Source organism: Orbicella faveolata, unplaced genomic scaffold, assembly GCF_042242905.1.
Source record: "Orbicella faveolata isolate gen_17 unplaced genomic scaffold, um_ofav_v1 contig_25, whole genome shotgun sequence".
NCBI lineage: Eukaryota > Metazoa > Cnidaria > Anthozoa > Scleractinia > Merulinidae > Orbicella > Orbicella faveolata.
The window spans coordinates 24,749,815-24,772,256 of record NW_028301553.1 but is presented as its reverse complement, the minus strand read 5'-3'; the positions used below and the strand labels follow the sequence as shown (position 1 = coordinate 24,772,256).

General features: G+C 43.4%; 1 protein-coding gene, 1 long non-coding RNA gene and 3 pseudogenes across 2 annotated transcripts; 4 read left to right on the top strand and 1 right to left on the bottom strand.

Annotated features, from left to right (window-relative positions):
* The first annotated feature begins 193 nt into the window (after window positions 1-193).
* LOC149109607 (uncharacterized protein F54H12.2-like) lies at window positions 194-1,884 on the top strand (annotated as a pseudogene).
* A 620-nt stretch (window positions 1,885-2,504) lies between these two features.
* On the top strand, window positions 2,505-3,274 carry LOC149109606 (uncharacterized; annotated as a pseudogene).
* Window positions 3,275-8,674: 5,400 nt separating this feature from the next.
* Window positions 8,675-10,487, top strand: LOC110058027 (uncharacterized; annotated as a pseudogene).
* Window positions 10,488-11,546: 1,059 nt separating this feature from the next.
* LOC149109605 (uncharacterized) lies at window positions 11,547-12,581 on the top strand. The gene has a single exon (XM_089295049.1). It carries the CDS (start codon window positions 11,547-11,549, stop codon window positions 12,327-12,329), a length of 783 nt encoding a protein of 260 aa, XP_089151175.1. The 3' UTR covers window positions 12,330-12,581.
* Window positions 12,582-20,496: 7,915 nt separating this feature from the next.
* LOC149109604 (uncharacterized) lies at window positions 20,497-22,423 on the bottom strand. Its single transcript, XR_016208699.1, has 2 exons — window positions 21,867-22,423; window positions 20,497-21,077 (listed from the first exon to the last, which is right to left on the bottom strand). It is a non-coding gene; the product is annotated as an uncharacterized LOC149109604 (long non-coding RNA).
* Window positions 22,424-22,442: the final 19 nt, after the last annotated feature.

Below are 22,442 nucleotides of genomic sequence, written 5' to 3'. Positions count from 1 at the left end.
CGGTACGCAAAGATTACATCGACATTATAGAAACACAAGTCGCGGAGACCACTGGTGAATTGACTGCATTCGGAGCAGGCAATACCATTGTCACTCTACACTTCAAACAAGAATGAGAGGCGGTGCTTTGACGCGTTTCAAACTCCATGGTCAAATGGGAAGAGGTTTCTTACGAGACTTTTCAGGATCCAGTTTACGAGAAGGATGGCAAGGTTTAAAAAAGGGTGGACCCATGGGATTACCCAACATTGCAGGTGGCATTCGAGGCGTGAGGGCCGGTGGGAAACGAGCCATTAAACGCAAAGCCTTGAGCGAAATCAACCGAGCAGCCAAACGCAAGTTGGACGACATTTTTGGAAAATGAATATGAATCCCATTTATTCGAGACGCGTTCGACGCATTCCTCCTATCGTCAGTGAGTTGACTCGAGGAAGAAGGAGAAGAGTACAAAAGGGAGGAGCCTTCTTACCCCACCGCAGACGAGGTCTAGACCCCACTTGGGTACGGAGCGCTCTCAAGAGAAGACATCGACGAGGACCTAAACGACGACGATGACGGACATTGTCCCTCTCCCTGGTTCGGCTGGGGTCAAGGACCCCATGTTGAATTTGTTTCGGGTACCACCCACGGATCTGAGTATCTTGAGTTATCGTATGGTACCCATTCATCCTTTCACCACGGGCATCAACCCGATCGATTTTCAGATCGATCCGCAAGAAGATTACATCGATTTGTCTCGCAGTTACTTCGAACTTCGAACTGGAATGCAACATTGCACACTCCCTCTTCAAACAGATCAGCGTGCGACTCAATGGTACGCTCATCAGTCCTCAGACTGATACCTACCATTACAAAGCTTACATCGAAACCTTACTGAATTTTGACAGAGACGATGGAGACACCATCTTGAAACCTCAAGGTTGGTTCAATTTTGTCGATGTGCCAAATGCCTTGACAGCTAATCAACTGACTTTGGGACACGATGATTTCAAAGCTATGACTCCGGAAAGACAAGACCTAGTGCGTGAGCTCAGATCACAAGCCACTGACTTTGCTGGAGGTGTCCCGCGCACTTACAGCTTCATACCCCACATCGCAGTGTTTCACCTCAGCAAACTCTTGATACCCAATGTGCAGATTGGTATCCAAATGTACCTCAATTCACCGGATGTGTGGATGTTGCAAATGCAAGGTGTCAATGCCTTCCGTCTCAACGCTGCGGATAACAAAGTGAAATTGTATCTTTGTCAAGTGAGACTCAACCCGTCCGTCTACCGAGAATTGATGAATGACATGGGAAGTGGAAGAAACATGGTCAGTTACCCCACGGTCAGAAGCGAGATCCGGACCTACAACATCACCCGAAATGAGTTACATTATGAAATTACCAACCCGTTCCAGAACCGGTTACCCAACATGCTGGTGGTGGGATTGGTAGCTTCCACAGCCTTCAACGGTGCAGGCACCGAGTATCCCTTCACCTTCCAGTAATTTAATCTGACCAGCATCAAACAAGTGGTGAGAGGAGAAACCTATCCCTATGAAGCCTTGGAATTGATACACACCAATGGAAGTAAAGACCTTAGAGGCTACAGACAATTTCTACAAGCCACAGGAAGTTTGTGTAAGAGCAAAGGAAACATGGTGAGAGCCAAAGATTGGGGACGAGGCAAAGGATGTACTCTGTTTGTATTTGAGAACGCAGCCAACGGTTGCCTCAACAGTCCAGTGTTGAACCCCAAGCTGAGCGGCGAGTTGCGGTTGGTGTTCGACTTTGGAGCCGATCAGGGTGCAAACGTCACGGCCATCATCTACGCTGAATTTGAAAATCTCTTGGAGATCAACAGCAACAAGACCGTGCAATACGACGTGTACCAAGTCTAAAATGGAAAAAGTCAGTTTGAACAACGTGCAGTTGGACGTGTTGGCCAGGAGTCAACCCAGTTTGAAACCCTATTTTTACGGCACGGTACCTTGCGATCGTTTACCCGAGAAACCCAACAAGAAAGGACCTATGGGTTACATCGTCAACACGGACCCTCAAGGCCAACCGGGTCGGCATTGGATTGCGCTATGAACGTTCAAGGACTCTTGTGAGATCATGGACAGTTACGCCCTTCCCTTGGATACCTACATGACCACTGAACCTTTACAGAGGTGGTTGGATCAACATTGGAAGTTTAACATACACAACGGCAAGAGTCTGCAATCGCTTTACAGTCAGAGTTGCGGTGATTACGCTTTGATGTTTTTGATCGATCGATCGAAAGGTCATGACATGAACACGTTTCTACGTCGTTTCAGTCCTCACGATTACGTACAAAATGATCATAAAGTGGGACAAATGTTAAAAAAATTGATACACAAAGAGTTGAATTGGGATGAAGTATGTCGCTGTGATTACGAGCAAGACACTTGTACATCTCGTTGCGGTGTAAGACATTTATTGTAATAAAGTTTGAAAAATGTGAAGTCAAGGTGTCAAGACAAGTGCGTGTTGATCTATGGCTCCTGCGTGCAGGAAAGGGAATCCTGTCTATCCGGACCTCACGGTTTTCAATAAGGTACCCCATGTGGTTTATATATGAAACGAACTCCTTTTTTCTCATCCATATGGGACTTGACCATGGAACGACGCGAAGCGTTTCGATTTAACACGCCTTCTAGCATAATGGTGGTGGGTCCGTCGGGATCGGGTAAAACGGTTTTCACCACCAAATTATTGGTGGACAATCTCCATTTGTTCGAGACACCACCCAAACACATTTATTACTGTTATGGTTCCTGGCAAGACGGATTCAAACTCATGAAAGAGTATGGTGTGAAATTCCATCACGGCATTCCCGACTCCGATCTCTTACCCATCTGGTTTCCTAAGGGTGGCTTACTGGTGTTGGATGATCTGATGGAAGAAGGAGGCAACGATAAACGCGTTTTGGATCTCTTCACCAAAGATTCTCACCATCGAAACATCACGGTGATCTATTTATCGCAAGACATTTTTCCGCCCGGTAAATTTTCCAAGAGTATCTCAAGAAACGCCCATTATATCGTGGGATTCAAGAACCCTAGAGATCAACTGGGGATGCGAAATTTGTTGTTACAAGCCTTTCCTTCGCGATGGCAAGATGTGTAAGACACCTTTCGAAAGGTGACCGATCGACCGTTTGGTTATCTCTTGTTGGATTTACACCCTAAAAGCCGGGACGATCAACGTATCCTCAGTCATCTGCTAAAAGAAGAGGGTTGCATGCGAATGCATCAGTTGAAGTGAAGATGCTACGCAGTGAAGTCGAATGGTTCCAGCGATTCATAGACATTTGTCAATCGCAATTGGACTGGTGCATGAGTGAGGGAGATGTCGAATACCAAGCCATGAAACAGGTCTTGCAGTGCACCGGCAAACGCGAAGTGCAAGCCTTTTTAAACGCATATAACGACGATAATTTCACAGATCATATTAAATATAAACTGCTGTTGGCACAAAGACTGGTGGCTCGAGAAAAGAAAGATCCTAGTTATCTACGATGAGTAGTTATTATACCTCTCCAGCTGGCGTGGGCACCGCTCCCAATATCATCGCTCAAGCATTACCTTCACCTCTTTCACCTCTGGAGGACATCGACTTGGCCTACGCTTACAACGACGACTTTTTGTCTCAGTACATTCAAAGTTTGAGTCCGGGAGTGGGTACATCCACCACTCCACCCCTAATGAATACACCCCCCGCTGGGGCAGGCACCGCAGGACCTCGTGCTGTGGCTCAAAGTACGCCACGACGTAGTGCATCGGCTCAAAGTAGTCCCCGCTCCACGGGTAGTGTGGCTGGAGTCGGTGCAAGTCCTCCCCCAGCCCGAGCGGGTCCCTCAGGTTTGAGCACTCGTCGAGACGTACCAGGTAGAGCACCCACACCGACCGGACGAGGGTATCTGGCTCGTACAACCACCGGTAGGTCTACCGTGGGATACAAGACACCAGCCAGACCTAGGACAGGTGGCAAGCAACCCAGACGAGGTCGAGGTGGGAAGCAACCCAGACGCGGTTTCGGCGGTCCGGGTAGAGGTAGAGGTGGTCCTGGTAGAGGCGGTCCTGGTAGAGGTGGTGGTGGTGGAGGTAGTGGTGATGGAGACGATGACGAGGATGATGACGACGATGACGATGACGACGAAAGCAGTGCCGTTTCCACACCCAGACGCATGGATCAAGACAGTTTACAACGTCAATTGCAAATTTTGTTGAACGATCAACGTCAAACCGCTCGGGGACGACGCATCGCTGGTATCACAACCACCAACACCATCACTACCACATACAAAGACGGAGGAAGACCCCAAGTGACTCGCAATTCGACCAGTGTCTCGAACTGAACAGTCATGACGATCGACGTGACTTTACTCAACGGTGCTTACAGAAATAGTGTGGAAGAGGAATCGTTGTCGCGATTGGATGGATTATACAAATATTATCATCGACAATGGTGGTATCGAAAACAAATGTTTTACCATTTCAAAATGTAGTTCTGTTTTCTCAATGGACTGGCCTTACTCATCATGGCTTTGAGCATGATCATAGGCTTGCTTTGGGAACAACAACATGTTGGATTGTGGATGGATTATACAAATATTATCATCGACAATGGTGGTATCGAAAACAAATGTTTTACCATTTCAAAATGTAGTTCTGTTTTCTCAATGGACTGGCCTTACTCATCATGGCTTTGAGCATGATCATAGGCTTGCTTTGGGAACAACAACATGTCGTCGTGGCCATCTTAACCGCCTTAGGAACCTTTGTCAAGGGATGGAATGATTTCAAGAATTTTTCCATGAAGATGGACATGAGTCGTTTCGTTTTCACCACGCATGAAAAGACCTTGATCGAATTGAGAACCTATGTGCGAGGGTTTCCCTTGGATGAGTTCGAAGGCTTCCTCATCAAGTTACAAACAATGGACGACACCATCACGGATTTGACCCAACCCATCAAGGATGTCTACGTCAAGCAGTATGACCTGAAATTTCGTTACATTCCATACCAAAAAGAGCATAAATTAGAGGACCTAAGCCTATTAGGGTTCATTGTTCACCATGAAACAGAAGGGTGGTAACCTACCTGCGTCCCTCATCCCGGCCGCGGGGATCGCGCTCATGATGAGAAGAAGACGTCAGAAGAAGAAGAAACAAAAAGGTGGTGTCCTGCCTTTGGCCGCCCTAGTACCAGCGGGTATGGCACTGGGTAAAGCCGTCGGCTTGGGGACGGCTTCCGGAGCAGCCAGTTACGGAGCCAAAAGAGCCTTGCAAGCCATTGGTAAGAAGAAGAGAAAGAAACGACAAAGTGGAGGGAACATCTTTGCCAGTGCCGCCAAAATGGGCTACACCTTGGGAAAACGTAAGGATTACCGACGCATGGGTTTGACAGGCGCGGCTCAAAGCACCTATCGTCATCGCAAACAACCTTGGCTCTATAAAAGGCGATGAGAAAAAAACTCCACCCACATTCAAAACATGGCAAGACGACGAGGTAAACTATCCAGGCTCTCCCGACCCAAGATACTGCATCGAGGTGGAGATATTTTCACAGCACTCGGTCCTCTGGGTGCTGCAGCGAAGTTTGTGGACAAACAGATTCAAAAGAACCGACCCAAGTTGGAACGTGCCATTCGCAAAATACCATATCAATCCACCCTCAAACCTGTCAAGAAAAAACGCAAGACCGCGTTCCGTGTTCCAGCGGGTGCGAAAGTGGTGGAGTCGATTCAAGGCATAAAAGACTTTAACCCTCGCTACCGATTCAGAAAGAGACGATGAATCGATTACGGTGACAACGTCCGTTCTTGACCAGTATTCTCCAAGAAGCCAATCGTTTCAAACGTCAAGAGATGTTGGAACACGCCAACGCGGACCAGATCAATGCCGTCAGTGAAATGGTTCTGAATTTGTTGAAAAAGAGAATTCCCGTCAAGCCTCAGACGCTTCGAAAACTTCAACGCCATAAGAACGTGTTGCGCGAAGTCGGGAAGCGCAGAAATTCACTGAAGACGAGGCGTCAACATCTGTTGGATCAAACAGGGAGTGGATTCTGGCAAGGTTTAAAAGAGTGTTACGGAGTATGTCATTAAAGACTCGAGACGCAGACGGTTACCCCTTGCAGGGCATCGATGTGGTGCCTGAATGCGTGAGCGAGAACAGAAAACTAGTCGAAATCAAAGACAACCTGTCTAAGCTCATTGGATTGTTACAAGAAGCCAATCATAGAGAAGAACAACTCAAAGTAGTCCACGAGCGTCTGTTAAGAAAATATCGAGTTCTCGAACAGGAACATTTGGCTTTAAAATACGATAACAGGTGCGACGATTGCATACGAGTCCAAGACGACGTGGAAGACGTCATCATCCCCTGCAAGACCTATGCCAACCCGGAGGAGACCATCAAGAGTCTGCAATTGAAATTGGAAAAAGCCCGCCAAGAAGCCCGTTACTGGCAAGACTGTTTTGAAACCGCGTTGCAATATGACGGAAGAGGTCATGATGGTTCCGGTCAGTGAATTCGAACGTTTGCAAGATTACTACAAAGGACAAATTTCCCAAAGTGCACTGTTAAACAAAGCAGCACGACTAGGCGCCGAAAAACAATTGATCTTGGGGAATCCCACCATTCCCGATGCCACTGCCGTGAAGATGGCCAAACCCCTGGCTCGTGAACAGACTCGATTGACCAAACGGATTCGCACAGGAGGTGCCCCACGGGCTGGTGTGGGTGCCCCTGCGCCAGATGAAGAAGCCCTGGACAGTCCCTTGGAAAACTTGTTGAAACAAGTCATCAAAAGTCAAACCGACTAGTCGGTCCAAGTCAATTTCTCGACTCAATTTTACTTTGGTCTTCAGATCCATTTTTCTAAGGAAGAAAGATTGTCATATTTTCTTTAACGTCATCTATAAAATGTAAAACTTGTTGCAAACAATTACCTAACATCACCGCTCGACCGTTATAACAACCAAACACTTTTTCATGATAGACGGTGTCAGACGTTACATTTACGTACTTCCAATTCACTCCGTTACAAATAAAACACTTAAAAGGTCGACATCTCACGTGACCTAGGTTCCATTTACATTTCACGCGATGATACATTCGAATCAATTTACACAGCTCTTTTTGTTGATCTGTCACCATGTCAATTCGTTCCTGTCGCAGCTTCGAATCGAGAATGTACATTTGAATTTCGAGCGGAAGACAATCCCAATGACTTAACATTCTACAAAACAAAAACAAAATTGATTCTCTTCCTCAACATAACCTGCTTGGCAACTACTACATTGCTTATAGCTTGCTTTAAGGAGTAACCTAACATAATGCGTTGACCGCGATAATGACCATACACTTTCGCATGAAAAGCATAACAAAGAGAACAAAAATGAGGCTCACACGCCACACGACCTATACTCCATTTATCTTTCACAACATGATACAATCTCATTTCTTGACACAATCCCTTTCGTCGCACTGTCAACGCGTCCATTCGTTCCCGTCTATACTTTAAGTCCATAATGTAACATTGCAGTTCAAACGGTACACGATCGCAATGACTGAACATGACTTAAAAAACAAATTAAAACAAGTTTTTGTAGGCTTTAGGTGCCCAGTTCACGTCTCTTCGCAATTCTTTGAGATCCATCTCCCTCAAAAAGCCCAGCTGCTGTTCCAGGAAAAAACGATAAGTGTCATGCAGCACCACACCAATGAAACCCGACAGGTTCCGCAAGTCACTGTATAAAAAACTCCCGCAATTTTCTTTTTCTCTCTCCTTCCACTCGTTGACACACTTTAACAAAGTTACCATCTTCTCGTTACATCTACTCAAGGTATCCATTTCTAACTCACCTCCACTATTTCTTGAAAACTTCAATGATAACTATTCCGATGATAGCAAGCGAAAAAACGTCCACCTCCAAAGTGACACTCACAAACGACACACTCACTTCAAGCTTCATCAGTCGAGCCACCGCCGCCAAGGCGCGCCATTTTTATACACGTTGAATCACGACACGTGACGTGACGTCACCAGAGGGGGGATGAGGGGTACCCCCTCAGTCCTGACGTCATTAAAAAAAGGGCGGGAACACCCACCCTATAAACGTCGATCCCTCGAACTCATGCTTCGATGGTCTAGTGGTTAAGACGTCGCGTTGTGGCCGCGAAGACTCAGGTTCGATTCCTGGTCGGGGCAATTTTTCCCGTGTTGAAAAAGTACTTTTTTCTCATTGGTTGACTCACACGATTAAAACCAAGTCGACTCTGCTCATCCCATCAGTCTCATCATGTTTCGCTTCCATAGAGACGATTTCGACCTGGATGACGAAGAAGACAACGCCCTCTTAGCCCAACATTTGGATGACATTGAACAAGGCTTCGATTTTCTCGTAACGCCTCACTTGGATCGGCGCGTTCGCCATTTAGGCGTCAGACACAGAAATTACGTGGGACGATTAATGCAACGCGGTGGCGCCGCACCTCTCTCCACCCGCCAACGACAAATCTTACCGCGTCAAATAGAACAAGCCCTCCAACGCGCCATACGAGAGCAAGTCTTGCAAGATCCCGAAGTCAATCCCAACAATCACTTTCTCATCAACATCAATTCCAACCGATTGAGACACTCCTATCACTCGGCTCGCATGCGCGTCAGAGAATGGATGAACAATGATCTCAGAGCTCAAGAAATCATGCAACAAATTTCCAAGATGTTAAACTCCAACGAACAGTTCCAATTGGATGACACCTTCTCGTTACACATTTCACATATCCGAGATCCTGGACGTGGTAGCGGCAAACAGCGACTTCGCAAAGCCAGCTTAGCGCTCGACAAGCTACTCGATCTCAAAAAGAGCGTCATCAAAATCAACAACGACGATGAACTCTGTTGTGCATGGGCCCTGGTCACCATGCAAGCCTACTGCGATGTAGGCAGTAGACATCCCGACTACGTCAACCTACGACAAGGTAAACCCGCTCAAGCCAGAAAGGCCAAGGCACTCCATCAGGCTGCGGGTGTCCCCGAAGGACCTTGCGGTCTCGACGAACTCCACACCTTCCAACGTCATCTCACCGATTATCAGATCGTGGCGCTTTCCCTAGATCATAATTATCAAATCATTTTCAAAGGTCCACCACGTAACAAACAAATCGTCCTCATCAAAGCGGGTGAACATTATCACGGTTGCAATTCTCTCTCAGCCTTCCTCGGACAAAGCAACTTTTGCATCGAGTGTGAAAAAAGCTACCAGACCGATGACATCTCTCACCATCCCTGCAACGGTAAGAAATGTCGCGCTTGTTGTCAAACCCAGTGTGAAGATCGTCCTCGATCCAGCGACACCACACACACCTGCCCTCGTTGTCACCGTGCATTCTTCGGAGAACAGTGCTTGGCCAATCACCACGTTTACTCCAAGACGGATGGCACCAAAGCCAATGCCGCCAAAAAAAATAAAAAATGTCTGCAGTTCCCTACGCAAGTGTCCTCGGTGCAATAGATTACTCAGACCTCTCGAAATGGAAATGCGTCACGTGTGCGGCACCGCCGAATGTCCCTCCTGCAAGGAGTATCACAATCTCTACCAACATCAATGCTTCATACAGAATCCCACCAAGTTGGAAGAAAAGCGAAAAATGTTGAAATCTAGAAAACGAAAGGCTGACGGTTCGCAGAGCGTGCACACCAAAGACCATCTCTTCGTCTACTGGGACAGCGAAACCATGCAAGACACGGGTGTCCACGTCCCCAACCTGGTATGCGCCGCCACTTCCAACTGCGACACACTCTTTCATTTTGAAGGCACCACCTGCATTCGAGATTTCTTGGATTGGTTGACAGCTTTAGCTCAGGATTGTACCCTCACCGTCCTAGCCCACAATTCCCAAGGGTTCGATTCTTACTTGATACTGGATGAACTCTACCAACAATACGTGGTGCCCGAGCAAGTGGTCAAATGCGCCAAGATTATGTCTTTGTCCATCAACGGAGGAGACATTGTTTTCAAAGATTCTCTCTGCTTCTTTCAAATGCCGCTGACCAATTTTCCCAAAGCCTTCGGACTGATCGAACAAAAGAAAGGTTTCTTCCCCCACTTCTTCAACACCCCCGACCATCAGGATTACATGGGACCTCTACCCGCTAAAGAACATTACGACCCCCAAGGCATGTCCACCGAACGAGCACAAGAGTTCGAACGATGGTATGCCCAACAACTCGCCAAGTCCGGCCTGATCTTCGATTTCCAAGCAGAACTCGGGGCCTACTGTGAATCCGACGTGCTGTTACTCAAAGGTGCATGCGAAGTGTTCTGCCAAGAATTCGAAGCCATCAGCGGCTTCAATCCTCTCCAACGCTGTCTCACCATCGCCTCCGCCTGCAATCTCTTCTACCGCACCAAACACATGCCAGAACGTACCATCGCCTCGAAACCCATCGCCGGATGGCATGCCTAAGTCAAACTGCATTCCCTCGCATCCCTTGAATGGTTGACCTACTTGAACCGAAAACCCGATCACCACATTCGACACGCCCTCAACGGAGGCAAACACGTGATCCTACGCGGAGACAAAACCTTCTTCGTGGATGGGTACGACGAAGTCACCCGTACCGTGTACGAATTTCACGGTTGCTTCTGGCACGGGTGTCCCAAGTGTTACCCCGACCGCGACCGCACACGTCACAAAATGTGTGATCAGACCATGCGCGACGTCTACGAAGCCACCAAACTCAAAGAAGAGAGTCTCTTGGCTGCTGGCTACAGCGTCGTGGTCATGTGGCAATGCGAATGGGAACAACTCAAGCAAGACGACGAGCACCTGCGGAGCCTGGTCCAATCCTTTGACCTGGTCTTCAGACTCAAACCCAGAGACGCGTTCTACGGTGGACGCACCAACGCCATCAAACTTTACCACCGAGTCGACAACGGAGAAAAGGTCCATTACCTGGATTTCACCTCTCTCTACCCCTGGACCAACAAAAACTGTCCCTACCCCGTGGGTCATCCCGTCATCATTCACCAACCCGAAGGCACCGACATTTCCAGTTACTTCGGTCTGGTCAAATGCAAGATCCTACCACCCTTTGGATTGTATCACCCCGTCTTAGCCCACCGCAGTGGGGGCAAACTCACCTTTCCACTTTGCAGAACTTGCGTGGAAACAGAGCAACCCAAACCGCTGACCGAACGCAGTCATCGCTGCATCCACAACGAGCATGAGCGATGTCTTGTGGGTACGTGGCCCACCCCCGAGTTGCAAGAAGCCCTTCATCAAGGGTACGCCATCCAACACGTGTACGAAATTTGGCACTTCTCGCGCAATTCCAACGACTTGTTCTCTTTCTACGTAAACACCTTTCTCAAGATCAAGCAAGAAGCCAGCGGCTGGCCCGATTGGGTGGGTGACGATGTCGAGAAACGCCAGCAGTAACTAGACGACTACCTAGCCAAGGAAGGCATTCAACTCGAGGCCGACAAAATTGAAAAAAATCCCGGTCGACGGTCTCTGGCCAAAATGATGCTAAACAGCTTCTGGGGCAAGTACGGTCAACAAGGTAACAAGAGCCAAGTCGAAGCCATTTCATCACCCGCCAGACTTCATGCCCTGCTGACCGATGACAGTCGAGAAATTCAAACCCTTCGTGTCATGAACGACGAGATGATCGAATTGGTCTACAAACACGTCCAAGACGAAGAAGCCGTTCAAGTCAACATCAACATTTTCGTGGCGTGCTTCACCACCTGCTGGGCCAGACTCAAACTCTACCGAGAAGGACTCAGTCAACTCCAACCCGAACAAGTCATGTACTTCGACACAGACTCCATCATCTTCTCGCATCGAGAAGGTCAACCCATGCCACCCTTAGGCGATCATCTTGGCGAATACACCAGCGAATTGAAACCAGGCACTCACATCGTGGAGTTTGCTGCCGCTGGCCCCAAGAATTACGGTTACCAAACCAACGACGGTAAAGTCGAATGCAAGGTACGCGGTTTCATCTTCAACACACGTGGTCAAGCACAATTGAACTTTGACCTGTTAAAAGAAAACGTCATCAACGAGGTCACGGAGCCCCGCGAAGAACCACGGGAAATCAGCGTACACAATCCACACAAGATTAAACGCAATGTCCAAACCAAAACACTAGAAACGATCGAAGAAAACAAACGATACAAAGTCGTCTTCGACAAACGCGTCGTGGATCCCGACACCTTCCTATCGTATCCTTACGGATACACCCGAGCCGACATCGATGATATCGACATTGACAATGTCAATCATTTACTAGAATTGTAAATAAAAAATTTGAAATCTGATCACGTGGTCTGTGTCTGTGTGACGTCACTTCCGGTCCCCAGACCCTCACGACCTCGCGTCCAACCCCGTGCGGCCACGTTTGGCCGGGCTCGCCCCAGACCTCGCTAAAAAGCATTAGTGCAACCGCTGACCTGAGCCGAAAATCCTGCACGCTGATTGGTCCAGACGCGTCACGTGAACAAAATAACGCGCTCTGATTGGTTGGGTCTCAAACCGCCCCCCTATACTACTGCCATATATTGCTTGTCTTCAATTCTGAGAAATTTGTGGTCAGACATTTCCGGTGCAAACATTGAAAAGAATTTGAATTTAAAAATCGATGGAAATTTTAGGCTGCTGGGAATTTAGCCAATTTAAGACCTTTCCCAGCTACTTGACGGGCATATGGTCACTACGTTGAACTTCATAGCCCCCTGATCAAACAGTCCATATTTAAGAGCTAGAAAGAGCTCCTCTGTTATGTTCATGGGAAATCACAGCTTATCTCTTCATTGAGACACTTTGAAAATGGAAAATTTGGGGGGATAACAAAAAAACCCAGTAAAACTGAGCAAAAAGCCTCATGTGCTCTGTGAGACATACAACGAAACTAGCCATTACTGTGGACTTTAATTCTCAAAGTGTTTAAAATAGTGCATGTATAACAGGCATGAGAGGTCTTGGACCATCTTCAATGTGTCTTCAACACTGAAGAGGGGCCAAGATCGAAGGTGAAGCCTACATGGCTTTTCTAACCCGACAAAAGTCAGAGAGTGCCAAACCATCAGTAAGTAAGTATGTAAATAAGTAAAGACTATTTAAAGAGGGTAGAGCTTATCGAAAAGTGCGGCGAGCCGTGAATGTTTTCTTTACTCCCAGTCTTTTATGTTAAAGAATATTCTAAAGTTTTACAAAAACTCACCCAAAATTTTTATAAGATGTCTGAAGACGCTATAAGACGCCCTCAATATGCATTTTCTAACCAGTTTTTTCAGATAACCTTTTCCTCAAAAACGCAGGATGCTATTAGTAATAGCATCCTGTGTGTTTGAGGAAAAGGTTTTTTTAAAATTTGTATATGGAGTTCGCTGCACCACTGACGACATCACAATAGCCGCAAGAAGGAAGGATGCATAATTCTGAGATTTGTACTAGTACTAGCTGGCGCGCGTTTAAATTGCACATGAAGGAAGCTATCCTTGCTCAGGGATACATCAGGCGAACAACAATGAGTTCAGTTGGCATGCCAATCTACATAAAGCGTCGTTTGTGGAGACACATGACTAAATCACGAATGTCTAATTTTGCACGTGCGATACGACCTTGGCAAGGGTCTGTTCCTTTGTGACTAGACTCCTGATGCTCAGGCAGGGGACGACGTTATCTCGTCCAGCCGCCAAAGCACAGAAAAAGCTCGTATTTCGTCTGGAAACGCTTGCCGCGCAGGCTACGCAAGATCCTTTGTGAGAAAACATATAGCGCATGTATCGCTATCGTGCGTTCAAATTCGCACATTTAACTATATTATTGCAGTTGGCGTATATCAAGCGACAAAGAAGATAATAATAAATAGTCACAGTCTTGATATTTGTCAGCAGACCAAAGAAACGAAGCTCCTGAATGGTGCGGCTTGGTAATGTTGATTGACAAATATGTCAAGATTCCATCACAAATTGACATGGAAGATCAGTCACAACATGGGAAGATTAGTTAACTCGTGGTAGCCCCAAGTAAAATTTTGTCACAGTTGAAGTCAATGGTATCCAGTTTTACTCTGAAGACACCATCTTTTGAGGTCCAGCCTTTTTGTTGTTTAAGAGAATATCGGAAGAGTTATATCAACCAGAAGAATCCATTCTCCACGTGGATTTAATTACAAAACAATTATAATCCGGATTCATAATCGTTGCTTTCTTGTAAGATACAGGATAAAACACGACTCTTTGTAATGTTCAGGGCACATTAAAGAATTGGTTGCTGCTTAGCGTGCGTACATCGAATTATGGATGCACGTGGGAAGTTTCGAGAACTAGCACGAGGGAGGCGCAAGAGTTTTTAGAGGTGCAGCCGACAGTAACTCTAGCTTCTGGAGTGCTCTCCAAACTACCCAAGTGCATCCACAACTCGATATACGCACAGCTAATGAAAGCGTGAACAAACTCTTTTATAACATAGGGACAACATATTGAACGCTAGAACATGTTTTTTTTTTGTTTTGTTTTGTTTTGTTTTTTTGTGATTAACTACAAAGTTCTCACAATGCACGGTGAAGGAAAACAAAGGATCCTATTGGCTGGTTAAAAACACGCCACAATCAGTCGAGCAACAGTTCAGAACGACGAAACGTTTATCTGGTTCCTAACTTCTCAATGAAACATTCGCTTCTTCGACTTGATGAAAATATACGAAAACAAATTCAGAAATACACAATGGAAATGTGGGCAAACAAAGTCAAAATACTCAAGTTTTAATAACCATCTTAGCTTGGCAAAAGTCAAAGACTCAAAGTAGGGTTTGGATTGTTCAGAATGATGTTCACATTGCGGAAACTTTAACAAAAGGAACTCGCGTCTTAACTGCACGGAAATGTTGCAGCTAAAATGAACCTACACACGTCATGTTATTTACACAGGCCGTGCGTGAATAGGGATTGTTTTCATGATGGCTCAATAGAAATTAGGTGCGACCAGCGCACGCGCTATGTTATAACTATCTCATCCAACAGTACTGGCCCTTTTAGAAATTGCACTGAAACATTCTTCACTTTGCCGCACTCTACTGCAGCTGTTGTTTCTGGTGAAACACGTGGTAACTGCCAACTTAGGACACAAATATTTTAATGTTCGCAGGTTTATTTGGAATTTTTCTTGCGTTTGTCAATGAATTTTCCTGCCAGTTTCGACTCAGCGTTTTACAGACATAGAGAAACCTGAAAAAAGGCTTGTCTGGAGTTTCTCTGGGGCTTTTCATCATAGCCTCAGAGCTGTGGGAAAGGGGATGGGAACTCCCTATCAGTTACGTAACAGCGAGGAGGGTAGTCGTCGTTTCTTTTGAGAATTAAAGTTTGTGCCTCGGTTTCGCTTATTGCTTAAGGTGTTAATACTAAGACAAGTCGCCCTTAATCTCGGTGCCTTCTGGGTCTCCGAATGACATTTTGGTAGCTTTTCAAGGGTCATTTACAATTATCCGAAACTCATCCCCGTCACTTTTATTTTTGACTCGCACTGGGCATTGTCGATTAATTTACTGATCCCTTCTTAATTCCCTGCAGATGCAGTTCAACCAAACGTATATTCCCGACGAAGTATCAGTACAAGTGAATAAACCCATGGAACAAATATACAACAGTCAAGTGCTGCTACAAAATTGCTTGCCCTTCCCCGACTGTCCTGCCTCTTGGGACACACTGCTACACAGACAAAGTATGGAGGAATTTGAACAAAAGACTAAGGAAACTATGAACAACCTGTATTCCAAACGTCACCGCTCCTCGGGAATGTCATTGACCAATCGAAGAGATCTGAACCGAGAAAGAGAGCGCAAAAGGCAGACGCGTCTGAGGAAGCGTTTAACGTGCTTCGCAGCGTAATACCCGATTACTTTTCCAAGAGAGAGCCCGGAGACAGGCTGTCAAGAATCCAAACTCTAAAACTCAGGTAAAGAAGTACATCGCTACATTGCATGAATTGTTAGGGACATGGTTCTATTGCCTTTGCTAATGCATTGTGCGCCGTTCTAAAGTATTCACCAGATGTTCTAAATCAACAATATGTTAGCAACAGTAATTCATTGTTTGTTTTCTGTTGCTTATTGGATTTCTGTTCAAAACTTACATTTACTGTTTGAACCATGCTTTTCAATGATTTTCCACTGCACCTATTGTATCTACTAGTTATATAACTCTAGTTCAGGTGATTATGTTGAGCTAAATGGATAATATTCTGCACTAACCCATCGAAAATACATTGCGGTATCCATACATGTCCTTACGCCGCTGAACGGCTGCTCACTGTATATTATAAATATGATCATCTACCGGAAAAAAAAGCACTAACTAATTAAATGATATCTCTGCTTCTCCTTCAACGAAATAAAAAGCCAAATTAAGGGTGAACTGTCGTTTTTAAGCCATATTAAAGGTGAACTGTTGTCTTAAATCCAATAATTATGGGTGAACTGTCGTTTTAAAGTCAAATTAAGGGTGAACTATCGTTTTAAGTGAAGTTAAGAGTGAAGTGTTGTTATTAGTCTTCACTATGGATTTGTTCTGTTTGCCATTATCTGCTGGTTTGATGCTAAAGTTTTGAAAAGCCAGGGTAGTTTCTGAACAAGGTGAAGGTGGCGTAGTTCAGTTGTTACTGAAGTACCGTTAAAACCAGGGATTTCGAGTGGATTAATTCATTGTGGAATCACTAGTCTTGTTTCTAAAAAAATATTCAAATTTCAATTTGACAGTTATTGTTTGCCGATTTCCCTTCAATCATTTGTTTTCTTTTTAAAATCTATTGTTAAATAAACTGATGTTGTTATCACAATGAGCGCTAAGAAAAACTTTAAAAAATAAATGCTTGTATTGTCATACAGATGTATGTACATAACTTACACATTTACAATGCTACATTTGCATGTAGCAAGGATTTTCCTATTTTTTGGAGAGAAAGTTCCTATTTTTCCTATTTTTTTGAAACACGAATTTCCTATTTTCCTATTTTTTTGAACAACCATGATGCTGGACACACTGTCAGTGTCAAAATTAAACTTATGCTATAATATTTGATTGATTTCAGTTGAGTGATTGGAAGTGTTTAATTGATTGATTGAAATGTTTATACTTCGTGGTCATTTTCATTAATAACGTTAGTGTTGTCTAGGACCATACAAATTGTTTTAACATGGCATATTTATTAATAACCAGTGCATTACAACACGAGCTTTGCGGTGACCTACAACTGTAACAACAGGCATAAGCAAATTATTAAGACGAAATCCAGTAGAAAATCGAGCAGTTTCAGGTTTTAGTAGACACAAATTTGGTCCCAGAATAGTTTTAAGTATTTTACAGTCATTTTTACATTTTCTTAAAGGTAAATACATAACTAATTGCCTGAAATAACACCGGAAACAATTTCCCATGGGAACGAGAAAAAATAAATTTCAAAGTTCAGAGAAATTGTGCAAACACAGGCAAAATTTCATCATCAGTTTCATTTCACCAGTCAGCACTTTCAAGTGTTTCATACGAAGTTCAACATTCATTTTCGACGTTTGGTGTTGCTAGAAATGATTTTTTTTTTGAGAAGATATTTAAAACAGTCGTACAGAAGTTTGCAATACGATGTAAATAATCTTGGTACTAGGTTTTTGTCCACTCGTTACTCGAATTTCTGGTGGATTCCGTCTTAACTTACTTGAACCACACACGGTTAAAATAGCGCACCCGATCATGAAAAGACATAATCAATTGCATGAAGATGCCAAAGGATATATTAAATTATAATATTGTTTTGCCGGTACATTTGTCAAGTGGCAAATTGCTGAACTGGATTTTTTCTGGCATAGTATTGTTGCAAGAAAATAAGGAGGAAAACACAGGGCTAAACCGAAAAAGTTCTGAATGATTTCTAAATATCTCGGAAACTTCTAGATATCCGCACGGGCTATGCTAATTTTGCCAAATTATTGGGACGATAAAAGGAGTGATTTACAGATTTGCTTACGACACGACTCTGTCAAAACAGATCGCGGCTCTAATAACTGGTGGAAACAACAGAAGGGTGAACAAACAATAACAGCGAACACGGTATTGCCTGATAAACACGATACTTTAGATGTGGACGTGTGCAAATAAAAAAGAACGTGTATCGTTCTTAATCAATATTTACGCGGAAGTGAGACTGTGAAACTACTCAGCGTGATCGGGACGATAGAGTGGGCGGTGCGGAAAAGGGCCATAAAAGCTTTCGACATAACAGGTGCGGGATAGATGTACGAAAAACCACTAATTAAAATCATTAAAATTAGATGAACTGTTAAAGCAGCGTGGTCACCGTAATTAAACAGTAGTCGCTTATAGGAAATTGTAAAAACTGTCAAAGAAATCTCGCGATAAACGTACGCGCAACTTAAATTCAAAATATTTCTGAATATTTCTACTCGCGTGTCACGCCACTTTGGAATTGTGTTCTTAACATTTTCCTCCTAACCACATCGAGGGCCTAGTACGTTTCTAAATAACTGACTAACAATTTGTTTCAAGTGGAATCAGTTTGGTACTTGGGCTCACGACAATAGTATTTCACAAAGCTTTGGATACTACATATGCACAATTAATTTCTCCCTTGGCAAATGTTTACAACATAGCACCCGGTAGAAGGTCAATAATAAAAACCTACAGCCTTAGACTACGTATGGAAGACACTTTCAGAACCTAAATGTTGTTGCTATGGCAACTACTGATAGAAATGCTTTGCTTGTTTCTTTAATCTACCTGACTTCTAGACGGTGTTTCTAGGTTTCTACACGGTGAATTTTCTTTGTTTTGGGGGAAACAGAGTAAACATACAAGGATTTTCAACCGACAAAGCTACAAGAGAATTTGTACATAATTTTCGGAGGAATTCGCAATTTTCGTTTTTGACGCGTATTACATTAATGTATGTATAAAATTTGATGATTTTTTCTTAACAGCGAGAAAAAGAAAAATCCTATCCATGTGCCAATTTTTAAAAAAATTCACCGTCTGGAACGCGCTTAATATGCGTTTTAGATCACTCAAAGACCTCTGTTTTTTCGTGACGTCATCAAAATAGAATTTCTTCAAGTTACGGTACTGCGCATGCTCACGGTTCGCTTTCTTCGCACGTGCTACTCATTCTCGTCCCCAGAGCCTCCGTTTCTTTTGGTCTCGTGGTCGGAGAAACGGAGGGCTCTGGTAGCAGCCATTACCGGATGTCCGTAAATCACGGACATCCGGTAACGCATACGTAATTTTGGCCTGCATATCTGCTCATGCTCAGAAACTAATCCTGAGGGAGGGGAGAGAGGAATAGAGAGTATTCTTCAGATATAAACAGATCGGAACGCTGACATGTGTTTTCACTTCGCTGAAGTTAGGTGATTTAGAGTTAAAAAGAGAGTAGAAAGCGGCCTTAAATGCCGTCGCCGCTTCAAACACGATTGCTAGCTTGTGTAATATTTTACCAACGGGTTTCGCGGTGCATTTTGTGGTGGACCGTCTAGAAAAATTCAGAAATCGATAGCTGTGTTCTTGTTGTTTCTTCTCTTCATATTCGATAAAAAGGAGAAGTTTAAAGAGCGAGGTGCAGTTGCGAAAGCTTTCAAGCAACGTAATCAGGATACGGCATGTATTACGTCTATCGATGTCACGGTAAAATTTGTTTATGGACACACGGAAGTGTTTGTGGAAATCAGCCGTGGAAATTGCATCACTTACCAGAGGATTTAAATATAAGCCGTGCTGATAGATGAAGGGAAAATTTTTTTAATGGTAAGAACTGTTTACTTCCTGGTTATTTACATAGGTTTGTAAGCTGCAGCAGAATAAAAATCTGTTGAACTCAGGAAAGTTTTGTTGTATTGGAGTTTTGCTCGTGTTTCCTTGCAAGGAATGTAATAAAGGTGCTCACTTTCATATGATCTTTCATGTCCTCATTTTTTCAAGTAACCCCATTCTGTTCTATTTTTTTTTTTTTTACAAAAAAGGGTCTTACACAATCAACAGATCATTAAACTGTCAAATTAAATCAATCGATCAACTTTTATTGTGCGTTATTTACAGAATTAATTTACATCAGTATTATAATTAAATAAATATGAGAAGAGAAATCTATTTTGCATATGGCTATGGAAAGAATAAAAAAAATATGTGTGTGGTAACCAGGGTATAGGGTAGCAATTGGCCTTTTGAAGTGGTTACTACCTTGTTAAGAAAAACGCCAAGAAAAAAAATAAAAGTCCTATGCCAGTTGTTATCGAGTGGTTATATATGTGTGCTGGGGGCTTCCATAATGGCTCTGCAGCAATTTTAATTAGCTTATCTGGAACATCTAATGATGATTTTTGTACATTCAGGCTTGAGAAAAGCCTGTAGACATTACAAAACTAGATATAGGGCTATTCCACCATTTTGTCCCCCATCCCCCACTGCTTTTGTCGATGTAATTGTTTTTGTTCATTTTATACCTTTCAACCAGCTTATATAAAGCTTAATCTTTTGGGTGCTTTCAACAACAACAACAACAACACCAATTTATTTCAGTATTCCCATATGAGTACATAGTGTTACCAAAAATATAATACAGCTAAAATGATGTAACTATAACATTAGTATCTGGCATTAGTATACATGTAGAGGTTCCTGATGTGAAGAGAGTGATTCATATTGGTGTGCCTCAATGTACATTAAGGAAGATTTTTTTTTAGGAAACTGCATGAACAAAATGAATGGGAAACAATGCAATGTCATCGCTCTTTTACAATTCATGTTACTTCATGGTAATAAGGCTCTTCAGCCTGTTATACAACCATGTGCAACAAGAAATCTCAATGTATACTTTCTACGTCTTGTGGTTGATCAGAACATCAGCCACATAGCTTTACTATCAACAATCGTTCTTTCTCCATCTCCTTTTTTTCCAGTATTATTTATTTAACTGCAAGAGCAACATTCCTATTTGAATTATCCATAAATGGTCATCCTTTGAGGAATTTATGTAGCACTATTATGGTCTGAAAATTAACAAAGAATAGTAAATAATGGTAGGAAATAAATTATCTTTCAAAGGCTAACAAAAAGATTATGACATTTTTCTTATGGGGATATTAATGTAACTCTGTACACCTTTAATGTTTTATTTGTTTTTAGTAGAGATAATTCCCACATTACATTTGGAAACCCACTAGTCCTGATGATTCGTTATCAGTTATACATGTATAAATAATTGTCTCTTATATTTGTTCACAGTTATTTGCATGGATGATAAATTATTGTTATTTACTGATTAATGTTATTGTGACGGAATAAAGTTTTGCCAGTTGCAGTTGCTTCCTAACTAAAGTGGGGAGAGAGGAAAGGGCCTCAAATTTCAGCTATGGTTATCTATGGTTATTTTCCTTTACACGTCATTTCCACAAGTAAATTATAAAAAAATAAATAAATTTGGGTGAAGGCTCTAAAGGAAACTTAACTCTTGCCTGACCACAAAAGGTTTGTTCGTGTTTTTTTGGGGGAGACTATAGGGGAGGTCTCAATAATAAAGAAAGGGGAGCTAAAAAAAAAGATATTATATATATCTATAACAGCAGAAGCTTCTTAACAGATAGTAAAAGATACTACATAACAATATGTGGAAGAAACAAACCAAACTTCATGTTCAGACCATTTGCTACATCATCCAGGTACGTAGCAGAGTATTATAACACGGACCTTTGACTCATTTTATCAATTTAATATCAATACATTTTGGACTGCTAGAATCTGATCTCCTGGATCTTTCAGAGAGAGAAAAACACACTCACCTTCGCATTTCCAGTGCCACATTTGCTTAGCAAGAGTGGTATTTCTTCGTCTTTTCACCTGGCTCTAAGTTTCCTTTTGAGCTTTTCATAAAGGAAGACAAACGTTTCTTAAAACCCACTGCCGATTCGAAGTTAATTTTATGATTTCTTGGGGTATGGTCAGCGACAAAGTAATTGTTGTATTAGCTGGTTGATTCTCAGAGTTCTAAACGTTTCTTCCCACCTTCTCCGCTGCTACAACAAAGGACGATGATTACGATCGTGAATGACATCGTTGCAGGCGACGTACTCCTTTGGTTATGTGGAAACTTTAACGATTCCTTCGGATCGAACGGGAAAGGTCACCATTTGTTTTTTTCGTAAAGCGCGCCTGTGTCAACTGAGCGAAGGTGCCGCCATCCGGGCCGGAAGTAAAATGGAATGCGTCGAGCTTTGTAATTTTCATTTCTGCTGCGCATTCATTTTTTGTCAGCCAATGAAAAAATTCGAATTTTTGGGTGCGTCCAGAGCTACTCGTCAACGACATTTTAAGACGAGTAGCACTGGGGACGAGAATGACGTGCTACTTGGAAATTA